This window comes from Lepidochelys kempii, chromosome 4, assembly GCF_965140285.1.
Source record: "Lepidochelys kempii isolate rLepKem1 chromosome 4, rLepKem1.hap1, whole genome shotgun sequence".
Lineage (NCBI taxonomy): Eukaryota > Metazoa > Chordata > Testudines > Cheloniidae > Lepidochelys > Lepidochelys kempii.
In genome coordinates this window covers 81,536,672-81,564,464 of record NC_136383.1, presented here as the reverse complement: position 1 = coordinate 81,564,464, position 27,793 = coordinate 81,536,672, and the positions used below count along the sequence as shown (strand labels likewise).

Here is a 27,793-nt window from a genome sequence, read left to right as displayed (position 1 = left end):
GACGTGTTTTGCCCAGTATGGGGCTCATTAGTGTAGTGCAGCTGTTGTCTCAGCCATTGACAAAATTATCCTCAAAAGGAAAATGGTTATTTAGCTTCTGTAAGTAAAAAAGAAGAAAGATTTTATAAAAACATCATGGTACAAATCATTTTGGAATGCTTAATTCTGGGGACTCAAGTAAGTCCATTTATTTTACATCTGTTGTTCTGTTTATAGGTGAACTGACCACATTAGCACCACTTGATCGTGAGCAGCAAGCAGTTTATAATCTTTTAGTCAAAGCCATAGATGGAGGAGGAAGATTCTGCAAGGCTAATGTTATTCTCACTCTAGAAGATGTGAATGATAATGCCCCAGAGTTTACAGCTGATCCTTACTCCATTACAGTGTTTGAAAACACTGAGCCTAAAACACTGTTGGCAAGAGTGCAGGCTACAGATGTGGATGCAGGTACATGTTACTTAACTATATTTACTAATTATAGTAATCATTAGCTAGTGGAGATGTAGATGTGTCTTTCAGTGGAACTTGTAGGAACTCAGTACCTCTCAGGATCAGGTCGCTAAATGGTATGTTTAGGTCTAGTAAATTCAATACAATTTTCATCTTAGTAGCTTTGAAAGTGTGTACTTGTGCCTGTATCTAGTGCTGTGCAGGATATAGTTTTCACACTTGAAAAAAATTTGAAACTTCAAACATTTTTCCCATTACACATCGGGATGAAACCAAAATCTTCTGGATTTTTTTTGTGAAAAAAACAGAGGAAGAGGGAGGCTCACCCACCACAGAATAGCCAGTAGCCCAGTGGTTAAGGTACTCAGCTGGCAAGTGGGAGACCCTCGTTTAAGTCCTTGTTATGCCTGATTCAGAAGGGCCTTGAATCTGGGTCTCCAACATTCAGGTGAGTACCCTAAGCACCAGGCTGATGGCTGTTCTAGGGTGGGTTTCTCCCTCTGTCTGGTTTGATGAGAATTTCCATCCTAGTCCTGAGAAATATCAGGTTTCGATGAATCTGTATTTTCTGACAAACTGTGTCATCAAAAAATTCCCAGCCAGCTCTATTTGTAACTAATTGTGTGCAAAATATGGAGGGGAGTGAAAAGTGTGGGCCCGAGTCTCCTCTCAAGTACACTAATTTTACAATGTTGTAAGTTCGTTGGCTTAGTCCTTATTTTCAGGCTCTCTGTGCTCGAGGGAGTGTCTAACAGAAGTGACGTTTTTAAAAAATGACCCTCAGTCAAATAGATCATGACAGTATCATACAGTATTGTACTGTTATATGATATGCAGTGGTATTGAGATAAGTAGTTCATCATTGTTTAGCTATAAAGTGCTGTGTGAATATGGCCTGAATTTGACATTAAAACTAACTTAGAGTTACGCTTTGTGCTTATAAACTCAACAGGAGAATTACAGAAGCATATGATTTCTGTGTTTGAAGGCACAACACTGTCCCATACGTGTCAGGTCTTGATAGTCAAGTTGTAATATTTGGTATTGCCTCAGTGCTAAGAAAAACATTATTTATAATGATAAAGTTAAATTGCATAATAGAAGGTAGCAGCAGAGAGCCAGTTTCATACTTTGCCAGTCTCTGGGGCTCATAAGCGAACTGAATGGCACAAAATGCTATGTTGTTATTTTAATACAGAACTCTTGCCAGAGAATGTCGTTCATCTTGTGTACTTGATTCTTAAATAAACTTACTGGATTAGAGCCTAGTTATTTGATGCAACCTGGCCTGTGTGTGTGTGTGTGTATAATATAATATTTTTAAAGGATTTCACCCTCTAAAGCAGAAATTAACATTTTGAAGTTCTAATTAAATTTCTATTACTACCCGATATTTTCATATTAACAGAGACTGTGAATAAAACAGATAGCTACTTCAGTCTTTCTGGAGTAGAAGTTACAAATCTATAGCTTATGATATAGTTTATACCATATGAGTAGCTTCTACTCTTGACTGTAGCCACTGTAGTTATATAAATTTGCTTTAATGTGCATGTCAGTGTTAAGAATACACATGAAAAAAGTGTAATCTAGATTAATCACTATAGCTATGCATTTTAGCTGTCATTTCATGTTCCATAAAAAGCTTTTCTGTTTTTAAATGCAGGGATGAACCATAAAATTCGCTACTCACTAGTGAACTCTGCTGATGGGCAGTTCTCTATTGATGAATTCTCTGGAATTGTTCGGTTGGAGAAGCCTTTGGATCGGGAGTTGCAGGCAGTGTACACTCTGACTTTAAAAGCTTTAGATCAGGGTTTACCTAGAAGGCTGTCCTCTATTGGTAGTCTTGTGGTTTCTGTTTTGGATATAAATGACAATCCACCTGTATTTGAATATAGAGAGTACAGTGCCACTGTATCAGAGGACACTTTAATTGGAACAGAAGTTCTTCAGATTTATGCTGCTAGCAGGGACATTGAAGCCAATGCTGAGATCACCTATTCAATAGTCAGTGGAAATGAACATGGAAAATTCAGTATTGATTCAGCAACAGGTAACAGAACATAAGGGTGAATTAACAGAAGCATGTGTGTTAATGTATATTTAGCTGTATCATTTTCACCAAGCAGTGTTATTACACATCATGCAACTGATAAGCCAAGCAGATAGACTTAAAACATATGTCCTGTAAAGTCAGTGATATCTTAGCCTGATGTGTTTTGTTAGTGTCTGCTGAAATGTTCATTCGTTTAAAAATAGTCTTGGAAAGGAGTGTAATATATGAAAAATTAACTGTATGTAATGTTTTTGATAGCTGCTATTTAGGATACCCTTACTTAGTCTACAAAGTAGAGTAGAAGTTTCCTAACCGGTGTGTTCTCCACGATGCCAAAAATAAAAGAACACAAACAAAAACAAAAAACAACTACTATAATGACAGGTAACAGTCTGTTCATAAAAGCCATTATGTATAATCTAAATGAGGTTTTGTCAAAGAAAGACCTGAGATTAAACCGACAAGGAAAATTGATCATTGGTCCTCAAAGATGAAAATTTTAAAAGAGTTGGTATGGCATTAGGGAAAGATAGAACTATGTTACCCATCAATGTATCCAGCCTAAAGATGAAGGATTTAAGGACTGAAAGTCAATGGGACTGCGGAACTAAGTCACCTAGTTGCTTTTAGAAAGGGAGTACTTGTGGCACCTTAGAGACTAACCAATTTATTTGAGCATGAGCTTTCGTGAGCTACAGCTCACTTCATCGGATGCATACCATGCATCTGCAGTTTCCACGGTATGCATCCGATGAAGTGAGCTGTAGCTCACGAAAGCTCATGCTCAAATAAATTGGTTAGTCTCTAAGGTGCCACAAGTCCTCCTTTTCTTTTTGCAAAGACAGACTAACACGGCTGCTACTCTGAAACCTGTCATTAGTTGCTTTTGAAAATTGTGTCCAGTTCTACTACTATAGTAAAGAGTAACTTATACCTCAGTTCTCCTTACAGCATAAGTCCTGTATATTCTGTAGCGTTTTTGCAAAAGGTGTTTTCAAGAAAAAGAGTTTCTCTCTCCTAAGGCCTTATTTGCACACACAAGTTGTACTACTTTGGTTATTGTTAAAATGGTACAACTCCTTCCCCACTCCCCACATGTAGTTACACTGGTATAAAAGTGCTTATACCAGTATAACTTATTCTCATATGGGAAGAGAAACAAACTATACTGGAATTAGGCACCTTCATGTAAATATAACTGTGTCTGGTATAACAGTGTGGTACCATTTTGGTTTAAAAAAAAAAAAAAACCAGACTCCTAACCAAAATCCTTCTACTGCTACAAAACCTGTGTATAGCCCAGGCAGTTCTATTGCTCCCACTCCGTACTACACACTTGACATAATACTCTTGTATTTTTGACATCAAAGCTGGTTTCTGTTTAAATGAAATCAAAGGTTATTTCTCATATTTTATTTATTTTGATGGAAAATGAAAACAGGACATGTTTTTTCTGACTCTTGTTTTCCTAGAAAGTGAGTTGGATCCGAGACAGTTTTTCGCTCCAGCAGCAGTAGCTTCTAAATGTTTAGGGTTTGATTTCATAGAATCATAGAATATCAGGGTTGGAAGGGACCTCAGGAGGTCATCTAGTCCAACCCCCTGCTCAAAGCAGGACCAATCCCCAACTAAATCATCCCAGCCAGAGCTCTGTCAAGCCTGACCTTAAAAACCTCTAAGGAAGGAGATTCTAGCATTTCATTGCTGTGTATCTCCCATTTTACACTGTCTTAACACAGGGATTAATCAGGTCATTGGGCTGTTTGGAAATGAATTAAAACAAACTGAAAAGCAATAGTATGTAATAGTACAGTAATATCAAAGTATGAAAGTATGTGATTTTTCTTTGTAGGAGCCATTTTTATTATTGAAAGCCTGGATTATGAAAGTTCCCATGAGTATTACTTGACAGTGGAAGCCACAGATGGAGGCACACCTTCACTAAGTGATGTTGTAACAGTGAATATCAATGTAACTGATATCAATGATAACACTCCAGTGTTCAGCCAAGACACCTACACAGCAGTAATAAGTGAGGATGCCATGCTTGAACAATCGGTCATTACGGTACGTATTATCATGTGGTTTTGGTTTTGTTTTTCGTCTGTTTTATTCAGTTGTGCCAATCATAGTTTCTCTCTTGGAGAAATAAATATTAATTTGAAGGTGGCCACAAATGAATGGATACCGATTTGCTATGTAGTAAATTGTTAACCTTTTAAGAAATCTTTCACAACTGGGAATATAAAACATATAGGGAAAGTGCAGAATATTTTGTACTAGTTGTAGTCCATTTATGTGAATTATGATTTCATTTTCAGAAAGATTCCAGGGAAATTAATTTAGCTGATTTCCGTAAAATCCAAATATTGGAGTTTTTGCCTTGATAACTCTGTAATATGCTAGACTTGAAACAGCTGTGCTTTCCATTAGAATGAATTTATTGAAAGAGCACCAGTATCTACCTAGATGAGTTTTAAATGAAAATATGACGTCCTCTAGGTTATGGCAGATGATGCTGATGGACCTTCAAACAGTCACATTCACTACTCAATTATAGATGGCAATCAGGGGAGTCCTTTTACAATTGACCATACCAACGGTGAAATAAAAGTGACTAAACTTCTAGACCGAGAAGAGGTAAGTAAGTTTTATACTTTTTTTTTTTTTAATTCAGTTGGTACGATTAAAATACAGGTAATTTACATTGCTATTTTCCGAGGTGATATTTATGTAAATTCTGATGACTTCAGGTGTTTTAAAATATAGGTAAATGTAATTTTTTCAATACGGACACTTTAAAGAAGTGACGCCATCTGTTTATGGCATTAGTTTGTGTTTGTTTTATTCAGATTGGAAGAGGGTCTTTTATTAATTGTAGTATTTGATATATATTAGAGCTTTGTTCTTGGTCTGAAGTACCAGTGTATTATGTGGGTTCAAATATTTTTCTCACTTAATAAAAATTCTTCAGTTTGTCACTTTTTTCTTTCTTTTAATGAATGTGTGGATTTTTTTTTTTTTTTTTTTAAGATTTCAGGATACACCTTGACAGTTCAAGCTTCAGATAATGGAAATCCATCCAGAGTCAACACAACTACTGTAAACATTGATGTATCAGATGTAAATGACAATCCTCCAGTATTCTCAAAGGGGAACTATAGTGTTATCATCCAGGTAATCTAGCACATCTAAACATAGCACTATAGATTTTATGACAATCAAACTAAGTACAGTTTTTGGATTTAATCTGTGACTTGAAAATTTTTGCAACAGAAAAAAATATATATTTTTTTATTATTTAAGGCTGAATTAATATAAATGGGACTGTTTACCTAAGTGCTTATCAGTGTAAATAAGTGTTGTAAAATCAGCACCATATTGTGCAGCCTTATTACAAAAGTTGCAGAGAAATACTTCATTCATAGGCTGTGTCACTTTTAACATGTACGTTATTCTATTTTTATTTTGGGTTACACTGTACAACATTCAACATACATATACAGTACAGCTTAAAAATACATACATTACAAATTGACCTATTTTGCTAATCACGGATAGAGATTATGCTTAGAAAACTATATTTTGGCTGCTCTGTTGTAAAGTAGGTGTTCTGTACTCCTGCACATAGACCATTATTTAATTCATGTAGCTCCATAGCCCTCTTTGGCTGATTAAGAGATGAGGCTGAGCAGCTGTAAAGGAAATGTCATTCACATCTCACAGGGTACAGATGGTAGATGTGAACTGATGTTTTGAGGATTTAAGTTTTGAAACAAGGAGATAGAGGTAGCAGGAATACTCAGAATAAAATATAACAAAATAACATGATATTAAAGTAACTCTCTGAAAATAAGAAACTTTTTTTCATTGGGTATGCCCTTCATATGTATGCCAGGGGCATGACACAAATTTGAATTGGGCAGAACATAATGGCACTGGAAAAGAGATTAAATAAGCAAGTATTCCTGACTTAGGGAAACCCTGAACCATATTTCACTCATGTTGATGACTGATCATAGCTAACTTGTCTGTTTGCCTGTTGTGGTTTATGCCTTTGTCCTTGCATATGAAAATAAAAATAGTTAGGTGCTCAAAGTTCTCCATAAAAAAAGCGGGGGCAGCCAAAAATTTTTTTTCTTGGGGTGGCAAAAATCCTAGAGCCAGCCCTGTTTCAAGGCCAAGACATTTTTTAACACAATAAGCCAGAAGAACTGGAAAAATTTCCAGGAAGTAGAAAAAACAACTGTTGTTTGACACTACTGTGATACCAATTGACTTTTTTCTGTTGTGGAAAGGAAATCCAAATCAGAGTATCTCGCTAATTACATTATTATAATGAATCTGTGTGATGTAATGTTCGTATATGTTTATAGGAAAATAAGCCTGTTGGATTTAGTGTGCTCCAGCTTACAGTGACAGATAAGGATTCTTCCCATAATGGTCCACCTTTCATCTTCACCATGCTGAGTGGAAATGAAGAGAACGCTTTTGAGATTAACCACCAAGGAGTGCTTACCACATCTGTTGCACTGAAACGCAAAGTGAAGGATCATTATTTTCTCCATGTTAAGGTATGAGAGGCTTATCTCTAGCCAGTTTGCATTTTTAACCAGTTTAATTACCCAGTTCACTTTTTCCCTGCGGTTGGAGGATAGCCATTTGCATATTGGTGACATGACCCGGATATCCCAAGTAGTGATTCTTGCAATGAGATCTCCACAGGCAAACCCCATTGACTCCACAGGCAAACCCCATCAGCAGGACTCCAAGCAGGTCCGGGGTCTGTCTTTGTGGATTTCATTGGAGGATTAAGGCATATGTGAAGAGTAAATAGGGTGAACATTTGTCCTAGGGTGTTTGTTCACCCCTTTGTTTTGTGTCTATTTTTCAGAATTCTGTCCCTCTTCTTCATTTCTTATCAGGCATTTTACTGCACATGAAAACAGCCATACTCTAGATCAGTGGTTCTCAACCAGGGGTCTGTGGCCCCCTGGGGGGGGGCCTCAAGCAGGTTTCAGGAGAGCCGCCAAGCAGGGCTAGTGTTAGACTTGCTGGGGCCCAGGGCAGAAAGCTGAAGCCCGATCTGAAGCTGGGGGCCCTGAGTCCTGCCACCTTGGGCTGAAGCCTGAGCATCTTAGCTTCGTGGGGGCCTCTGTGGCACAGAGCCCCAGGCAGTTGCCCTGCTTGCTACCCCCTAATGCCAGCCCTGGCTTTTGTATGCAGATCATCAGTTGTTGTGGCACAGGTGGTTTGTTGAGTTTTTATAGCATGTTGGGGGGCCTCAGAAAGAAAAAGGTAGAGAACCCCTGCCCTAGATCTGTAGTGCTGTTCCTGAGACCATCTACTGGTGGTAATAGAGGGCATTGTCTTGTTGCATCCTTCTTCCTATTGTGGCTTCCAACTGAAACCTGGAGGAATAAGCTAGAGAATGCTCACATGCTCATAACAGGGGTTAATAAAGGCTTCACAGCATTGCAGCGCTGAAATATTACGTAATGAATTAAAAAACACTTTTATATAGCACAATCTTCTTTTCACATGGCTCTATATAAGTACAATAGCAATACAGTTTTGGTTCTTATGATACACATCAGATACTAATTTACATGTTGTATTGTAACAGTGTTTCCACACAATGGATTAGATTCTCATCTGATGTAAATCAGCATATTTCATTGATTCTCTTTAAGTCAATGGAACTGCACAGATTTTACAACAGCTGAAGATCTGGCTCTGATATTGTAACTTTTTCAAGTGCCAGATGTTTTTTATACTTTGGCTTAATCTCTAACCCAACAGGCTGCTATCAAAGCAATCTACAATAAAGGGAAGATGATCTAACTCAATAAATCTCACTTTCTTTGATAGCTTAGTTTTCCCAGATACGTTTTTATATCTGTTAGATGACTGTGCCATAAGAAAAGATCAGACGACTCTTCATTGTCTTATCAGATGTTATTTAATTCAGCTATAATTTGATAAATAAGATAACTATGAACGGAGGAATTAAGATCCTAGGGCTAAAAAAATTTTCCCAAAATTTTACAAGTTTTCAGGACTTATTTCATTTGACTCAGACATTTCTAGACTTCTTGTTTTGGGAGAAATCTTCTGCTCTGTTCCTACACATTCTTTAAAAGCCAATAACAATTTCTCTCCCCAAAGCTCCAGATTATTCCTGTAACTAATATTTAACATGCATGAGAAAACAGAGCTTTGCTTTCCACTAAAGCTGGATGTGGAAACTGTTTTCCCATTCTGCAAAAATAAATTGAGATTTCCAACATTTTCCTTTTCCACAATGGGATGAAACTGCAACCTTTCCCATTTTTTCCATGAACAGAGAGGCACCCAAGAATAGGTATTCGGCCAAGTGGTTAGGGAAGTCTCCTGGGATGTGGGAGACCTCTGAACCAGTCAGAGTAGGGACTTGTACCAGGGTCTCCCACTTCCCTAACCGCTCGGCTGCCAGGCTACTCTGCGGTGAGTGTCTTTCTCTCTGGTTTTGAACAGGAATTCCATCCTCAGAAACCCTGTTGAAAGCAGCCTTTTCCCACAGAAAGTTTGTCTGACGAATTGGCATTTTCAGACAAAATAATGCTTCATCAAAAAATTCAGATAAGCTGTACCTCCTACTTCTTAATGCAGGGGCCTGGAGAAGTCCTGTCCACTCTTCTGTGTATGCTGATTCAGTCCATATTGAGATAACAACCATACCATACTTATCCTAAGCAGGAAGAGAAAAGAGAGAGCTGTGGTTTACTTTTGAGTGTCATACACAGATGCTATGATAATGGGCACCAGTATAAGAACCAGTATAGACAGAATCTTCATTTGAATGCAGCCCAAGACTTGGGATGTAGGGAGGAGGTGGTCGGGGTAAGAAAAGCATTTGAGGAACACAGATCTTAAAAACAGTCTCTACATTCCTGCATTACCTAAGGCTTACAGATTCCCTGGATCGAGAGAAAGATAGAGCTCCTTCAGATGCCTCTGTAGAGCTATTCTCTGTGTCAGTCTGTCCCCCAATAGCCTCTGACAATTGATGTTTTTCTGGGGGCCCCCAATTTTCTAGGAGCCCCTGGGCCGAGCATCTATCCATGCCTCCTCCCCCGCAAGACCAGGTGGAGAGGCGGCCAGCTCACTCCTACCCCTCCGCGCCGCACCCCATCATTGCCCGCCCACCCAAATGTCCCCTCCTGCCTACTCCGCTGCTGTAACAGCGGGTCCCCAGTATACGTCGTTTTGGTATCTGTTGCCCTTTTCAAGAACACAACCCCAATGTATACCGGGGACCTGCTGTACCTGAGTCTTGAGTCAGACCAAGGACTTCATCCTGAATCTCCCACATCCCAAGTGCGTACTCTAACTTAGCGAGGGAAAGACTATCCTATAGCCTCGTGGCTAGGGCACCAGGCAGAGCAGGGTTTTGAGGTAGGCTTTTTTGAGGTGTGTATCTCTGATTTGCACAAAAATTTCCATCCTGGACCTGAGAAACCTTCCTGATTAAAGCACTGTCTGAACTGATACGTTTCCACAAGAAGTTTCTGGCAAAAATGTTGTGGCACAAAATTCCTAACCAGCTCCATTTAAAATACTATCAATATATTTATTTTAAATATAGCCACATTAGTTAATTCTTCTTACTACTTTTTTTCTACATGCCCCTTTGTTCTTTTTTATTCTCTCTCTTTTCTCCATTTTTACCTATCCCCCAGATCTGAATTCTGCCCTTTGTTTTAGAACAACCAGTCAGAAATCTAGGCAAAACCAAACATAACATGTGCTTGAGTCCTGTCTCCTTCTGTAAACATATGGGTTACTAAAAGTCAGCTTTCCAGACATAAGCCCATCTTTCTAAAATAATTATACTATATTAAAATGGTAAATTATTGCATACGTGTAAAACCTTTTTATAATCTTATGTTCAGATTTTCATAAGTTTGGGTTTCTGTTTCTGTATGAAAATATAAAATGATTTTCCTGTGCCTGTCTCCAAGAGCACTAACCCTCTCTAGCAGTAATACAATAACTGTAGGGATGCTTTTTACTACAACATAGGATTTTCCTGTGCCACTCTGTATTGTGTGTGCTATTAGAGTTACAATGCTCACATTTGCTATCTGTGACAGAACTCTGCTCCAGAGAGGTAATGCAAAGAGAAGAACTGAGAAGGGAAGGAAGAGAAAAATGGAAGGGAAAGGAGGGGAGGAGATTATCTCACTCTATTTTTCCTCTCTTTGTATCACAATATGTGTCCTTGTGCTAGAATGGGTTGTAGGTTCGCCGGCATCATGTTTAAAAAAATCTTTGGATTTTGTTGCAGCTAGACAGTCTGATACTGTTGAAGATAATTATTATAGTTATTTGAAGCAAATATCATCACAGGATGTTTTTCTTCATCACAATGACAAATCATGAAACACAATATAATTAAACATAACTTTCTGCCTTTTCAATTTAATGTAATGTTTGGCATTTCACAATTTGGATTTGTTTTAACTGAGGTTCTCCCAATGACTGTATGGAGAAGTGTGTTTGGATGTTTGTTGCGTGAATCATTGTGGCTTTGTAGGATATTTCCATGTTTGAAATACAAGAATACTTCAAGCGCCATCTGCTGTCTGAAACCAGCTACTGTGCATTTCTTATTTGTTAACACATACCTGGAAATGCAAAGAAATCTACTCTTATAAACAGTGTATCTGTTTAATCTTTGATTATCTGAATTTTTTTTAGATACTTAGTGAATCACTAGGACTTGAAACTTTATTTCAGATCTTTAGCTTTTCATAGTTGCTGTGATATTATTGCCTGAAAACTATGAATCAGTGGCTAGTATTGTATAATAGTGTGTTTGGAGCTTCACATTGACAACTTTTCTCCCTATTTTAATAAATAGCAGTGACGGTATTAAACAGTGTCCTTGCTGCTTTATCAGTTTAAATTTTATTGCACAGATAATAGAAATACATAAATAATTTCATAATTATATACATAATCTATAATTTTGATTATGAATTATTTACATTGTTGCTACTAGGTTTTCTCTCAAGCACTGTGTTATGTGTGAAACTTTAATAAGGCATCTTCTTATAAGAAAAACAATATATGTTCCTGAATCAGTATCTTGCAAGGGTGTTTTACTCTCTACAGTATAGTAAATGTTTCTGTTAAAAGCTGATGAAACAAAGCAAAAATCCATTCTTTATCTCTCTATTTTCTAATAGGTGGCAGATAATGGAAAACCACAGTTGTCATCTTTGACTTACATTGACATTAGAATTATTGAGGAGAGCATCTATCCTCCAGCAATTCTGCCACTAGAAATCTTTATTACAGCCTTTGGAGACGAATATTCAGGTGGTGTCATTGGGAAAATCCATGCAACAGATCAAGATGTTTATGATACTTTAACATACAGTTTGGATCCCAAGATGGAATCCTTATTCTCTGTCTCTAGCACAGGTGGTAAACTGATAGCACACAAAAGGCTAGACATAGGACAGTACCTCCTGAATGTCACTGTTACAGATGGAAGATTTACTACTGCAGCTGACATTACAGTGCACATCAGACAAATCACAGAAGACTTGCTAAACCACAGCATTGCTATACGCTTTGCAAACCTCGCTCCTGAAGAATTCATTGGTGACTACTGGCGCAATTTCCAGAGAGCTTTAAGAAATATTTTGGGTGTGAGAAGAAGTGACATACAGATTGTTAGTTTGCAACCCTCTGATCCTCCTTCAAACCTCGATGTACTACTGCTTGTTGAGAAATCTATTAGTTCTCAACATCCAACCAGAATTCTGCTCCAGAAGATAAACTCCTCTGTAGCTGACCTTGAAGAGATCTTAGGTGTCCGGATACTTGACATTTTCCACAAGCTTTGTGCAGGCCTGGATTGTCCTTGGAAATTTTGTGAAGAAAAAGTGACACTAGACAAGAATTCCATGTCAACCCACAGCACAGCCAGGCTGAGTTTTGTCACTCCACGTCATCACAGAACAGCAGTTTGTCTTTGCAAAGGTAAGGAAAAGATGTACCCTGAAAATAAATGGTATAATTTCAAAAAACCAGAGACATTAATGATACGTTCATTTAATAGTCCAAACACTAAAAATATGCTATAGCCACCATTGACACGATTGCGCCATTTCATGCTAAATAAGAGAAGAATAAGGAAATGATTTCAGGGTAGTTCTTGCCCCACATACAGCTGTCCACATTTTGATAGCTTATCCAGTGTAAACCCATAAGAGGGTTTTTTGTTTCTCAAGCATTCTACTGATTTGTTTTATAAAAGTGAACATCCCATTTTGCAGCTCTACCTTGCTTCATGATTGAAGGCTAGGATAGTTGCCTGTCTTTTGACATGCAAGTCCCCACAAAGCACCTGTCTATCTCCCGGGTGCTGCTTAGAATGTTGCTCCACACAACATCTGGACAGTGCCAGGAGCCTTACCTTCAACTGGGATAGTAAAACATGGCTGCAGAACAAGAGATATCAGGCCGGACCTTTCCTGGAAGTAAATGAAGCTATGCTGATTTACAGCAGGTGCGGATCTGGCCTATGAATCTTAAAAAAAAAAAAAAAAAAATAGGTACAGTATTATTTTCTAAAATAACTAAGGTTTTATAGTAGGTGAGGGATCACATCTTTTGATGGCCTTTTTAAAAAAAAAAAAACACAAAAAAAACCCAAAACCTCCACAGTTTGGGGGATTAAAAAAAAAACCACACTAAAATAATATCTATCTGGATTTACCTCAGTAAACAGGCACATTTTTGTTTCAAAGTTTCTGCCGGCAGGAGTTGAAATCATGACTGTTCAGGAATTCCATAGCTACCGAATGTACTTGCTGCCTAGTCTATTTTTCTTGTCAATTACCCAACATAACTACCACTTTACTCTCCCATTGTCTAAAGTTAAGAATTTTGTTTTGTATTTTAAGTTCAAGGTGGTTTTGCTTTAAATTACCATGCCCGAAAAATAAACCACTTGTTCTGTTTTACAGAAGGGAAGTGCCCCCTTGTGAATAATGTGTGTGAAGGAAACTCATGCCCCGAAGGTACTGAATGTATAGCAGATCTTAAGGAAGGAAAGTACACCTGTGTTTGCCATAGTGACAAACCTGGCCAGTGTCATGGTGAGATTTTAATTCTGATAAGTCTTTGGATAAGTCTGCAGTACTTTGAAAGGGAACTTTGGCTTTAATCTTGTGTTTAAATTGTTTCATGCTTGTCTATCTTTTTTTAAGCATCAGTTGGTTCATCGGTGACATTTACTGGGAGCAGCTATGTAAAATATCGTCTCTTGGAAAATGAAAACAAAGAGGAAATGAAGCTCACAATGAGGCTTAGAACATATTCAACCCATGCAGTTGTCATGTATGCCCGAGGAACAGACTATAGTATCTTAGAGGTATATTATAATCTACCATTGCATAGATCTCTACCTCATAGTTTGCTTTTACATCAGCCGAATTAAAAGATATTTTTATTACCAGAGTTTAAAGATTTAATAATTCCACCATTGCAGAATTCTCATAATGACTATTGCCTTCAAAGTAAAAAAAATTGTTATTTATCCAGATGACAGCAAACATTTATCAAAAGATTTTTTAATGTGTAATAATTCCTTTTCTTTAATAAAACTGATCCTTCGCTCTTGTTGCAGCTGATGGTATTTGTCTAAAACTATCAACTTTAAAATAAGGATCAGTCTTTTTTTTAAATATACTGATATATCATACAGAAATGATATTTAAGATATATTCTTGAAACAGCTCCCAAGTGGGAACATTGAAGAGGGAGACCCTGGTTCTTCAAACAGTCTGTCATGTCCTTTACCACAGGAAAAAATAAAGACAAAGTAAAGCACACACATTTTAATTAAGCCAGACAAAGAGCCATATGCGCAATGATTCATCATCATCATCATGAATGTGTTTGAAATATAACATCAATAAACCTGCCATATGAACATTTAATAATGCTTTGTCATTTCTTTAACATAATTGGAAACCTCTACTGGCATAAATATTTAGCATATTTGCTTAAGGTGACAGTGTTGGTTGATTGTCACAGAGTAACAGAAAAGCTAATGATATGTTGGTGTTTATTCTGTTTTTGTTTTTCCCCTGTATAGATTCACCATGGGAGGCTACAATATAAATTTGACTGCGGCAGTGGTCCTGGCATTGTCTCAGTTCAGAGTATTCAGATTAATGATGGTCATTGGCATTCAGTGTCTCTTGAAGTGGATGGAAACTATGCCCGGCTGGTTCTAGACAGGGTGCACACTGCATCTGGTACTGCTCCTGGCACGCTTAGAACACTAAACCTAGATAACCATGTGTTTTTTGGTGGACATGTTCGGCAACAAGGTACAAGGCATGGGAGGAGTCCACAGGTCAGCAATGGTTTCAGAGGATGTATGGATTCCATTGTACTTAATGGGCAAGAGCTACCACTAAACAGCAAACCGCGGAATTATGCACATATGGAAGAATCTGTAGATGTATCTCCTGGATGTTTACTGATTGCTACTGAAGGCTGTTCAGGCAGTCCTTGCCAGAATGGAGGCATATGTAATCCACTGCCCAATGGAGGTAGGCTTTATTTATTCTTTTGCTGGTTGTTTTAAGTCACTTTTCCAATCCTCTGATCCTGGGCCAGCTGGAGATGCCTCCGGAGGAATTTTTAAGTTTTTTCTAAGAGGGTTGTTGAGTGGTTGTGGGTTCTGGAATTGTTTATATTGCTATTAACAAATATTGTCTCTATCCAAATGCCATTTCATGTTGTTTTTTCTATTTGTCTGATTAAAAAACTTGAGAAGTTAGACTTCCTTTCCCTTCAAAGGAGATACTGATTGCAAACCCTGCTCCTTCTCCCCCCCCCCCCCCCCCGGTAAGTTTGAAATGGTAGATTCTTTGAATGCACTAAAGGCATACCTTTCATACAGTGTTTGCTTGATTTTAGGTTATTATTGCAAGTGTGCTGCTTTGTTTATGGGAACCCATTGTGAAGTGAGTGTCAATCCATGTGCCTCCAATCCTTGCCTTTATGGTGGCACTTGTATTTCGGTCAGTGATGATTTTGTCTGCCAATGCAGAGGACAGTACAGTGGTCAGAGGTACGTCTTCATTGTTATAAAAATGCAGTCATTACATTCAATAACTATACTCTTCATATAAATGTATAATGTGGTACTGTAACAAGAATGCCTCTGGGGTCCTACAATATAAATAAGAGTCTGTATATCCTCTCCCATTTACTTATTTAGGGCCTGACCCTGTGAGGACACCCTTGTGTCCACTGAAGTCAGATGAAGTTGATGGCACCCAACACCTTACAGGATCAGGCCTGTAGTTTGTACCACTTATGGGAAGTAGTAATTTATACATTTTTTTTCCCTTTCCAGGTGTCAGTTGGGTCCATATTGCAAAGATAACCCTTGCAAAAACAGTGGCAAGTGTATTGATAGTTTGGATGGGCCCGTTTGTGAGTGTGAGGCTGGTTTTCGTGGAGAAAGGTTAGTAGCTTTGTACATCTGGTTATATTTACAGTTTTAGCAACATTACTTTTATTAGCACATAGCTGATTTTATTAGCACATAGCACATATGCTGACAAACATAAGAACGTTTAGCCTGGGCCAGAACCCTTAGAATTTCGTAACAATGAAAAAAAAAAATTGCGGGAGGATTCTGTCACTCAGATTTAATTATGCTCAGTATTTCCCACCCTTAATAGTTCTAAAATAGGTGATTACCTTGTATGCACAATGTTTATATCTTACTCAAGTACACATTAGAGGTATATCTGGATTCCTTCATGATAAATACTGTCCAGAATATTAAAACTTCAAAGCTCTCATAGTAGTACATCACAATGCAAACAACATAAATTTGGAAGCTGTATTCTTTGCACATTTGATCATTGTAACCGCACTGTCTTAAGAGAAGAGAATTTCTTTTAGGACTGTCTTTTCCATATCAGCCTAGTGTTGAATTTATAGACCTAATTTCCCTTCCTCTTGGGAGGAGGAAAGACTCATCAGTATGTTAATATTTTCAGTTTGTACATTTGTAAATAAGGAAGCACTAACATTTTTGTATCAGGATCAAAAGAGGCAGTTTTATCCTAATCTGTTTTTAATCAACTTATGCCTTCATGGAAAATTGAAAATGTCATTTGCAGTTCATTCTGTAAACTCCGGCAATGTGTTTTCCTTATTCACACTATATTTCAGTTGTTTCCGAGCAAATTGCTCAGAAACATAATTTTGCAGCAGCTTGGCAGCAAAAAGCATTAGAACTTCCCTATCCCACCTCAAGCATGGGTTCTCCTGCTATTTGCAACATAAGGTGCTGCTCAGCATAAATAAGGATGGCCAAATCTTGCCCAAATAAAATAGTTTTTCATCTTGACACAATCAATTAAAGTGACATGCCCAACACATATAAGGAGGCATGAAGCTGACGGTTGAAGATCCAGCTCCTCCAGTGGGATTCACTTATTCAGAAACCTGTACCTATGTGGAATGCTTAGGGGTTCACATCAGTAGATCCCATTATGGGATAAGGGTTTAGGGACTCGGAATCTACTTTGGAAATAGACAAAGCAGTTCAGATAATATGTTGATGGTACAAGGTAGAAATAGTGAAGAAAATTTGGTGTCTCAGCCTTGTCATCTTTGAAATGCTTATATTTTAGGAAAGTGTAAAATGGATTCCCCCTTTTATTATTTTGGAGGGAAACAGCAGTGAAAAAATTCAGATAAAAGTGGTATCTGTACTCTGCAAAATAAAGACTCACATAAGAAAACAATATAATAGAAATTGTTCAGTAAAATGTAAATTCCGTATATTAAAAAAGAAAACAAACCTACAACTGCTGAGTACTAGGAGTTTCATGTAGTATTAGTTAAGTAGCATCAATGTTCACTATTATTTCTCTACTCTGGCAGGTGCCTGACTGATGTTGATGAATGCACAGAAAACCCATGTCTCAATGGTGCCCTTTGTGAGAACACACATGGCTCATATCATTGCAATTGTAGCCATGGATTTGGAGGAAAATATTGTGCAGAGATTGTTCTCAATAAATATGTTTCAACGTCTTGGAACATTAGCTTAGCAGAAGTAATCGGAATTATTGTTTTCATAGCGGGAATCTTATTATTAGTTGGGATTTTTGTTTTCTGCCGCAAACTGATCAGTAGAAAGAAGAAACGCCAGCCAGAGTCTGAAGATAAACACCTGGGAACAACAACAGCTTTCTTGCAAAGACCATATTTTGATTCAAAACTGAATAAGAACATTTACTCAGACATCCCACCCCAGGTGCCTGTTCGTCCCATTTCTTATACTCCAAGCATTCCAAGTGACTCCAGGAACAATCTTGATAGGAATTCTTTTGAGGGATCGACCATCCCAGAGCATCCGGAGTTTAGTACCTTTAACCCAGATTCTGTACATGGCCACCGAAAGGCAGTAGCTGTCTGCAGTGTGGCACCTAACTTGCCTCCCCCACCTCCGTCTAACTCTCCTTCAGACAGTGACTCAATTCAGAAACCTAGCTGGGATTTTGATTATGACAGTAAGCAATCTTCTTTTGTTAAAATATATTTGTGGTACAACTATATTTAGAATTCAGAGTTTGAGTCTGTAGTACTGATATAGGGCTATGAGTTTATGAATGTGTTTTACACAAAGATAAAATATTGAGTCCATTAGATTTTATTGTAAACAGCAGGACACAAGATGCATCACGTATGAGGAACAGTTTACACGGATATATTTTACTGGTTATGGGAGTTGCCTTTTGCTCTGAGGTTTTGTCACAAATACTTTCAGACTGCTGAGGGGCATTAATTTTTATGAAGATGTTCAATCCAGAGTATACTAATTTTGTGACGTTACATTTCTTTTTGCTTTCAGCTAAAGTAGTAGATCTTGATCCTTGCCTTTCAAAGAAGCCTCTGGAGGAAAAGGCCTCTCATCCTTACAGCACTAGAGAAAGTATGTCTGAGGTTCAGTCCCTTAGCTCCTTCCAGTCAGAGTCATGTGATGACAATGGTATGTAATGCCTAATCATTCTTTTCTATTGCTCACACTCATTTGTTCCCTCCCTGCCTGTCACCACATATAGATGTATATCGTTATCTATATCCATAGATAGATAGATTTTATATAATACATACTTTACTTTATTGGTTAGTTCCTGAAGGCTACTTAAACCTGTAAAATTAAATAAGTGTTTCAGCTGTATTACATTTCATGTTAAGAATTGTATCCTGACAAAATATTTATTCCACTGTAAAATACTAACAATGACAAATTCAGAATTAGATGTTTGGTGTTGATAGGAAGTACAAAAGTTTCTTGATATACGTAATCATTGGTTACAAGTTTATCCATATCTGCTCTATAAAAAATTAGCCTCTGCACAAGTGTAGTTTTAGCTTTGACATTCAGCTTTCAGTAAAACTTTTTGGTGTTACAGTTTCATTTGTTTCCTTTTTTTTTTCTTGCTGCGGCCTCAGCTCCCATATGGATCAGATCAATACTGAGTGAGAGCAGAGTTTAAGGGACGGCTTGTAAGTTTGATTATATTAGTAATGAAGGAAGTTGTGCAAAAGGGATTTTGCTGTAGAAGTATAGTAGTAATTATCTGACTTTTGTCGTGACCAGATATGAATATATAGAAAACCTCCGTATATCAAAAACATGCCAATGTTATTCTATAATCATTGTAAATGGTATTTTGATGGTGACTCTGGGCAACCAAAAATTACTCAGTGAACTTAATTTTCAGTCTTTGCTTTTTACTAATTGGGAAGCTTTCACTCAATTTTATTTTCGTTCTAATTACAGACACTTTTTGCTTTTATATGAACACATCATTTTTATTTACAAAGTTTCAAGGTTAAGGAAAATGGTTGAACACGGTTTTCGAAATGGATAGTAACCTTACCTGTGTCAACAAATCCAAAATGATTAAATTAAGATGTCTGTTTATGTATCTACTTGAGCTTTCTTAATTACTTAGGAACAAACTAAGTTCTACTTCTCACCAAAGTAGAATGATGTTGTCTTTTTATTAGTGTGAAGTGGTGTGTATCAGTGGTATATATTAGAGCTCATCAAAGTAAAATGATGTCTATTGGCAAAATGCTGAGACATATGTAAGCAGGTATTATATTTTTAAACTTCTGTTTTCATTAAAAAGCAAGCTGCTGTTGAATTAATAGCACTCTTCACCTCATAATTTCCAAATATCTTTGCCCAGAATTTCAATCACATATTAATGGGAAAGTGAATGGTTAAAGGTAGATGTGAAAGGTACCATATGTCAAGTAATATCTTGCATGGAGTAATGAAGGCAGTGAAAATGTAGTTATAGGGGAGAGACTAACCTTTAATCCACTTTAAGCCATTGAGGCAGACAAAACTCCCATTGGCTTGAGTAGGAGTTCTAGACATGAAGCAACGGCAAGTCTGGACCTTCGTTTAGAACAGTTTTGGCCAGAACAGTAGTCATATATAATGTGTATATGAGGTAGAATCTGACTTTGCAAGAGTACTTCCTTTTTCTCCTGGTCCTTTTCCCCTCCCTAGGCAGAGAGCGGACACAAAAACAGTCTAGTAAGCTTTTTGTTTTCATTTATATTCTTGTTTGTTTGTTTCTTTTTTTTAAGTAGAATAGTATTGTGACACTGATTTGGCATTGCAAGTGCTAAGGCCTTTGAAATTCAGCTATGCACAAGACCACTTAACTTACTAGTGCAGCTTGCTACAATAAAAACACATTGCTCAGGTAAAATATAGATACTTGGTATTTTCCTTGTTCATTCTCTTTTATATCCTTTTATATTTCAGTCCCATTTCATTGGAAGATTCCCCAACAATTTTTGGTTTTAAAGTGGAATATATATATATAATATATATATATATTGTATGTATGTATGTATGATGGGAGCCCTAGTTCAATACCCTTAACCTCCCCATTGGTGTCCTTTAGAAAAGTCCATTTTATAATCTTTCTAGAATAAGTACCACAGCTACAGTCATTTGGTGACCCAACATTTCAGAAATTCCTATCTAACCAAAGGAACCCTGTGCATAAATTGTTTGGTTTCAGGTCTAACTATGGTATCAAATTGCCTTTATACAGAAGAATAAATTAAAGATTATATATATATAATTTATTATTACATTGTTATTTGTTAAGGTAGTAAAGCACTGAAAACTTATTTTTATTGTGATGTCTTTATATACATGTATGCTGTTTAAATTGATACTAACTATAGGTTTGTTTTAATTTGCTCCTTCCATACCATTTACAAGCTTCCATAGTGACTGTAATACACCTTGTCAATGCTGTTGTTGACTCGGTGGAAAAAGAAGGTATATATGTGTTTTCACTTTTTTATTTACTGCTTTGGCAGAATATTGCATGTTTTTGTCTTGTAGTAATGTGGTAGTAAAGTAGATGGGCAATTATGAAATGTTGTTTACTGATCAAAAAATGTGTGTATTTTTAGTAGCGTCTGTTTTCCTGTGTGTTGTATATATTCTCAGTACAGATATATAAAATGTATTTACAATTTTTCAAATGTGAGTGCCTAAATTTAGGCACCTAACAAAATTTGGCCTGTTTTTCAGAGGTGTCTCCTCTGCACAAATACCTGTGCAGCGGGTCAGGCACAATCCTAGTCCTTATAGGCTTGTTACGTAAGGCTCTAGCATGTAGACAGGGTGGGAAGAGAAGGCTGCCATGGGCTAGTTGTCCTTCAAAACCACGTAACAGAGCTGGGCCAGCAGTGAGGGGATTTGGCACACATTGCACCAAGTAAAGGGGAGCGGTGGGACTCGTGCATTTTGCCTGCCTTAGGCACAATGGGCTTGATTCAAAGCCCTTTGAAGTCTGTGAGAATCAGACCACTGACCTTAGTGGTCTTTGGATCTGGGCCAGTGCACAGCCGCTATTCTCATCCTCACACACAAACACAACTTTCAATAATGTAATTATTTACGCTCAGTAATCTCCAGAAGATACAAAACATTGCCAATGAGTCTGTCAGACTCTTTGGTATATTGAGAATCTGTAACACAAAGACTGCTTTCCTTATAAAATGATGTGCTCAAAATATTGACTGTGGATCAAATCCCATGCCCTTGCTTTGTGGCTGTGGAGGTCCCCCTACATGCAAAACCAAGGTATTTCTGGTGTGAGAGCTGGATAGTCGAGGTAGGGACTAGATAGTCAAGTCCATGCAGGAGTGCATACCCTATGTACTGCATGGAATCCCATTTCAGACCTGTTGCCTTCAGCAGGCCAGAGGATCCAATGGAATGCAAATAACCCATTCCTTCCCATCCCCTCCATGGATTTGCAGAGGCTGATTTAGGCATTGGACTGAAATAGAATCCAGGGATCAGCTACTGAGAAAAAATTTATTCCTGCCCCTCTGATTATTCCATATTCCTTAATTTGAAAGGAAGTATTACGCTTTCCTAGAAAGGATTTATCAGTTAAACCCTTGCTCAGAGTGAAGCCACCTCTAGAATATAAAATTGTTTATTGTAGCTGTGGCTGCCATTTGAATTATTGCCCTATAAAAACTGAGTACTGTCTAGTATTTATAGTAAATATATAAACAGAAGGGCAAGTAGATTAAAGCAAAGACTTCCCCTTCTAATTACAAGTGCCAGGAAAACATTTCACTAGTATACTTTTCCAGTGCTTGATCAAAGGTTTTCAAAATCACAGTGTATTCCACATATAAATGGGCAGGGTTGTGAGAATGGGTGGTAAGAAACCTTTGAAAAAATTAGATTAATGCAATTTTCTGTGGTTCTAATGGTTAGAAATGAGAAAAGTTGATGTTTGTGGGATTTTTATTTGGAGTTACAAGTGATCTGAACAGTCGCCAAGTATCAAGATAAGATGGAGAGGTGCAGACATTTAGTACCCTTTAAAACAATTCTTCAGAGACTCAGGTTTTTATTTTTAATCATTTAATATTTTACCTGGGTTGATATTTTAACTACCCTGAAGCTTCACCAAATACCCTGCAAATGTACATCTTCTCTCTGCATTTAGTGATAGACTTGTGCTTAAAAAGAAAACCCAGAGCTGTTTGTAAGAAGAACTATATATAAAACCATGCAGAACAAAGAAGCAATTATCAGGCCAAATCCTGCCACCCTTATTCAGTTAAAACTCCCAAAAATTACTTTAATGGGAGTTTTGCCTAAGCAAGGACTGATTTTTGCCTTTGCTCAGCAGTATCTTGAGAAGTCTCTAAATTTCTATTCATTCTCTCTTTCCCCATGTTCTCATAATCCATTTCTCTAAGGTAGGCTCTCCAGCCCTTCTAGATTCAACAGGACAGGAAGCAAATTTTGCACTCTGTTACCCCAGTAACCCATTACATTGGTTGCACAGGTATAACTTAGGGTAGGTCTATACTGCAATTATAAACCTGCAGCTGGCCTGAGCCAGCTGACTTGGCCTCATGGGACTCAGGCTTAAGGAGCTGTTTAATTGCGCTCAGGTTGGGCTCAGGCTGGAGCCTGGGTTCTAGGACCCTGCAGTGTGGGAGGGTTCCAGAGCCAGTTCTGCAGCTGGAGTCCAAACACCAACACCGTAAATCAATTAAACAGCCCCTTTGTCTGAGTCCCGCAAGCCCAAGTCATCTGTCACCGGCCAGCCACAGGTGTCTTTGCAGTGTAGACATGCCCTTAATGGCAGATTTGCCCTCCCCAATATTATAATAGAGAAAAATAAGGGAGCGTAGCATGTCCATCAGAAGCAGCACATGCTGTACAGCTGTTATTTGTGTGCCTTCACATTAGTTCACCTATTTGATTCCTAATTCAAATGTTTTCTCCTTTTTTCTTCTCACTTTGCCATCTAAAGAGTCTTTTGCTGTTCCTGACCTCAGCAATTCAAGAGGTGACTTCTGCATGTTGTTGTTCATTGATATTCACTTAACTCTTTGTTAATATTTGGTTTTAATACTCACCTTCAGTTGTTTGCTGTGTATTTGTTTTCAGTAATTACTATTTATTTGCTAGACTTTGCATCTTATTTAGATCCTGTAACATTTTTCCTTTTTAGTGCCTATCTGAAAAGTAAAAAGGCTTTAAACTGAGTGGTCTTTTCCACCGTTGATACTAGTTTGGCTTCCAGTCTCTAATGGAGCATTTTATAGTTACTCAGAAAAAAAGCTTACAAACAGGGAGCAGTTCTGTTATTTATGCATGATAAATTTAATCTTGTGATTTTGTTTTTATGTTTGAATGCAAATGTCTTTACTAATTGAGATGAAAAGGTTTTACATATATGTGTAATAATTATATGCTGCAGGATTCCATTAATGAAAAAGTCATAGGGTTGAAGGACAGTAATTAGTGGAATCAGTATGTTAATCTTAAGTAGAATGGTAAAGTTACTTTAAACCGTCTATATACTTTACCAAACATAGATTACTACTTTTAGTAGGAAACACAAGGTTTATATATGCTAAATATATATATTCATAGGAAAAAAGACTACTGATATTAGTGTAATCAGTAACTACACAACAAATGTTGTTCCGCAGGAATTTAGGTTCCTCAGGGAGGCTGTTTTGGTTATTTTATTTTATATTTTTTTAACCAAAAGAATGATTGTATACCATTGTGTGTGTCGGTACATCTCATATGTGAACTGCAGCACCTCCCACTTTTGGAGAGATGTTCAAAATATTAAAACTCTAAATGTGGGCAAAATAATAAAATATCTAATGCATGGCGTACTATGAAGTTGTTTTGTGTTAAATGTCTTTGTGAAACCAGGAGCAGATTGCTCCAGAAGTAATTAACATAAGTTATGTCCTTATTACTAGTGGTCATGTTGTCTTCAGTACAGTGTGTTGATTTTCCAGTACAAGTATACTTTGAGGGCAAAATACTAATACTGCTTTTTTTTTAAAAAAAAAAAAAAAAAAACACTTCACACTGCAGGTTATCACTGGGATACATCAGATTGGATGCCAAGTGTTGAACTGCCAGGTATCCAGGAGTACCCGAATTATGAGGTGGTTGAAGAGCCAGCTCCCCTTTACACAGATCCAAATGCCATTGATACAGATTACTATCCTGGAGGCTATGACATAGAAAGCGATTTCCCACCTCCACCTGATGACTTTCCTGCACCTGATGAGCTCCCACCATTACCACCAGAATACAGTGACCAGTTTGAATCAATACAGCCACCCAGAGACATGCCAGCGGTGAGCAGCTTGGGTTCTTCTACAAGAAGCAGACAGAGGTTCAACCTTAATCAATACCTTCCCCATCACTACCCAGCAGATATGTCAGAACCTCAGAACACAACCAGTGGAGTCAACAGTAATTATAGAGAACCTTATGCTCCTTACACTTTAGGGTACAATAGAGACTTCGAAACACCCACTGTAGACAACATGTCCCTGTCTGTGTACACTTCCACGGCTTCGTGCTCCGATGTGTCAGCATGCTGTGAAATGGGGTCTGAGGTAATGATGAGTGACTATGAGAGTGGAGATGATGGCCACTTTGAAGACGTGACAATTCCTCCACTTGATTCCCAACAACATACAGAAGTCTGACACTCACGCTCAACAAAAGTGCCTAGGCTTTAACGAATTTTAAGGATTCTCGAGGAGCTTTTTTTTCCTTAGCAGCAGTGCTTGACCGCTTTTGTTTAGTGAGGTAAAACTGGCATGGCTGCACTGGATCATGCAGCTCATTTCAACATATTAGCCTATTTCCATTTCCTGACCTACTGTAATTGGACAGATCAAAGGTTTCCATTGGCTGTGCCATTTCTGAAAGTGTTTTTTGTACTCACTTTGTCTGTTAAAGAAATTTTAAAAAAACAAACGACATACCACTTCACCATGTTAGCATGATACATGTATTTATATAGTTCTAATGCAAATTAATTTTCTCCAATCTTTTTTGTAAATTTTATGTACAGTTTTGATTTTAATAGTTTTAACTAGATTTTGTAGATATTTTGTGAATTTATTTTCCACTGAATCTAGTGGTGTTAGTGTGCCATTAAACTAGCACCCTGACTATTATTATAATCAGGGCTTCACTGTATGTTTGTTTGTTCATTTCTTCCCACTGAGGTTTGGCATTTCATTATAAGGATTTCAGCATGTTCATGTGATTCCAGCTGTACATAGGTTAGACGAGATCTGATATTTTCTGGGTCAGATATATGGAAATGTCTTAAAGGGGTTGCTGTATTTTAGAATTGTAAACATTTTCCCCTTCTTGGAAAGTGTGTTGGGGACCCTCTGCATACCTGTTTAGAACCAAACCCACCACGACACAGGTTTTATAGTGTCTGTATATTTGTGATGCAATGGTCTTGTAAAGGTTTCTACTGAAAACTATCATTAGCCAGTCTTTCTTACTGACAATAAATTATTAATAAAATACTTTAGCTTTCCTCTGTGTATCTGTTATGTATTATACAAAGAAGGGCAAGGCATTCAGTGCAGCTTTTTTGAAATCTCTCTTTATTTTGTATTGTGTAATATTGGCTCCAAGCAGCACATTTTCCTTCTTCAAAAATCAAACTGCAGTTATGTCAGATGCCCACTAGATGGGAGTGTGCGGCTCCTTACTGTTTTTGTTTTGCTTTTCAAAAGAAATCTGGCTGGTATGAATAAACATAGGTACAAAACTTAAGTAGCCTTCTCACTAGTTCACGTTTTCTTTTGAAAACAGATTTGAAGTAATTGAATTACGAAATGTCTACATTGTGAAGCATTTAAACCCACAGCAAAAAATACATATAAAAAGCTTCGGAAGATTGCTAAGTATTTTTCACAAGCCACTTTTTTCCTGTATCATACATGCAACTTCTTACAAGTGTTGCCAAAAGAGTGCATCTGCTTTTTGGTTATTTTGTTTTCTTTCCTGCTAATTCACTTCCACTGTTTGATGTTCCAGTGTTATTTCCTGCAGACCCTGCTGTGTTAAGCACTATGTCACTGAAGAAAAAAATCTACTACTGAAATATTCATTATTGCATCATAGTTGGCTCAAAATATTTGACTTTGATAAATATAAAATGTGTGCAAGGAAAGAAATGTGCCATGGTAGAACTAGCTACTTTGTTTGTACTTATTTATTTATTGCTCTGTGTTTGTTTATAGAACTAGAAAGGAGTTTGAAAAACAGAAGGGCCAGTTGTTTCTGGTACAGAATAGGTGCACAGGTGGGGAGAGGAAGCAAGATGCTTCTCTGCCCCTTGAAGAAGGAACCTTCCCTCCATGTACCCCAAGATGCTCAATCCACACTTAAGGAAGTGGGGTAGGGGCTGGGCCAAAGTACCCCGCTCTGTTCCTGGCCTGGAATATGATTCTATGGTGAACAGAGGGAAGTTGGCTGCACCATCCCCATAGATATGCCTGCACACTCCCCTGTGTGCCAGCGAGCATTGGGACAATGCAGTTCTACACCTTTGACAACATGAGCTAGTGACTAAATGTTGCAATCTGGCCCTACGTAACCGTGCTGTCAGAGATAATACCTCTCACTGACATACGTATAAGATGGGCAAATGAAAGGGAAATGTAAAAACACATAAATAAAACTGTCAGCCCAATGCTGGGCTGTAGTCAAAAAAGCAAACAGGGATGAAATGCAAAACAAGAGAAGGTGATGCTATTATTGTACAAAGCACTTGTTACATCTCATTGGAATGTTAAGTGGTGTATTGGTCACTGCAATACACAGCACTACACAGGATCTTATTGCCATGGGGTTTGCCTGAATTCTTATTGAAGTAAATGGGAGTCTTTCCAATCAATGATTGCAGCGTGTTGGGTTGGGTCCATACATAGGATGCAGTTTAGGGTAATAAAGATTATGTTGGAAAAGAAGAGACTTCAAGGTGACCTTATGGAGGTTTTAGAAAATATACACGTAAATTATGGACATAAATTGTATCCCATGGGGGTGAGGCTTTCAAAATCTAATGAACATCATTTGAAAATTTAGGAACTCATTAGTAAATATGGAATATAGCAATATTATATGCAAAGGTTATTTATCATGTAATAATTTACACTAATACAATGCAATTGCAGTTGAAAGTGTAAATAAACGAGAATTATAGTAGATTTTTTGTATGACATAGTGAAAAAGCAGGAGACTGAGATTAAGATAAATCAAATAAAGGACTGGGATGTTGGATCAGATGGCCTTTTTCCTTT

General features: G+C 37.5%; 1 protein-coding gene across 8 annotated transcripts in view; it reads left to right on the top strand.

Annotated features, from left to right (window-relative positions):
* FAT1 (FAT atypical cadherin 1) overlaps positions 1–26,008 on the top strand; it is a 148,910-nt gene extending 122,902 nt beyond the window's left edge. For 3 of the 8 annotated variants that reach the window (XM_073341873.2, XM_073341875.2, XM_073341872.2), the window contains 17 exons: positions 217–450; positions 2,120–2,509; positions 4,365–4,579; positions 5,015–5,152; positions 5,546–5,689; positions 6,889–7,086; positions 11,746–12,547; positions 13,537–13,668; positions 13,780–13,943; positions 14,670–15,132; positions 15,503–15,656; positions 15,945–16,055; positions 17,492–18,123; positions 18,465–18,602; positions 20,874–20,933; positions 23,452–23,487; positions 24,540–26,008. In XM_073341873.2, coding sequence (XP_073197974.2) covers positions 217–450; positions 2,120–2,509; positions 4,365–4,579; positions 5,015–5,152; positions 5,546–5,689; positions 6,889–7,086; positions 11,746–12,547; positions 13,537–13,668; positions 13,780–13,943; positions 14,670–15,132; positions 15,503–15,656; positions 15,945–16,055; positions 17,492–18,123; positions 18,465–18,602; positions 20,874–20,933; positions 23,452–23,487; positions 24,540–25,165 — 4,637 coding nt within the window. In that variant the 3' untranslated portion in view covers positions 25,166–26,008. Of the gene's footprint in view, positions 1–216; positions 451–2,119; positions 2,510–4,364; positions 4,580–5,014; positions 5,153–5,545; positions 5,690–6,888; positions 7,087–11,745; positions 12,548–13,536; positions 13,669–13,779; positions 13,944–14,669; positions 15,133–15,502; positions 15,657–15,944; positions 16,056–17,491; positions 18,124–18,464; positions 18,603–19,069; positions 19,124–20,873; positions 20,934–23,451; positions 23,488–24,539 lie in introns of those variants that run through there. The other 5 variants (XM_078852525.1, XM_073341874.2, XM_073341878.2 and 2 more) reach the window with 3 other exon arrangements.
* Positions 26,009–27,793: the final 1,785 nt, after the last annotated feature.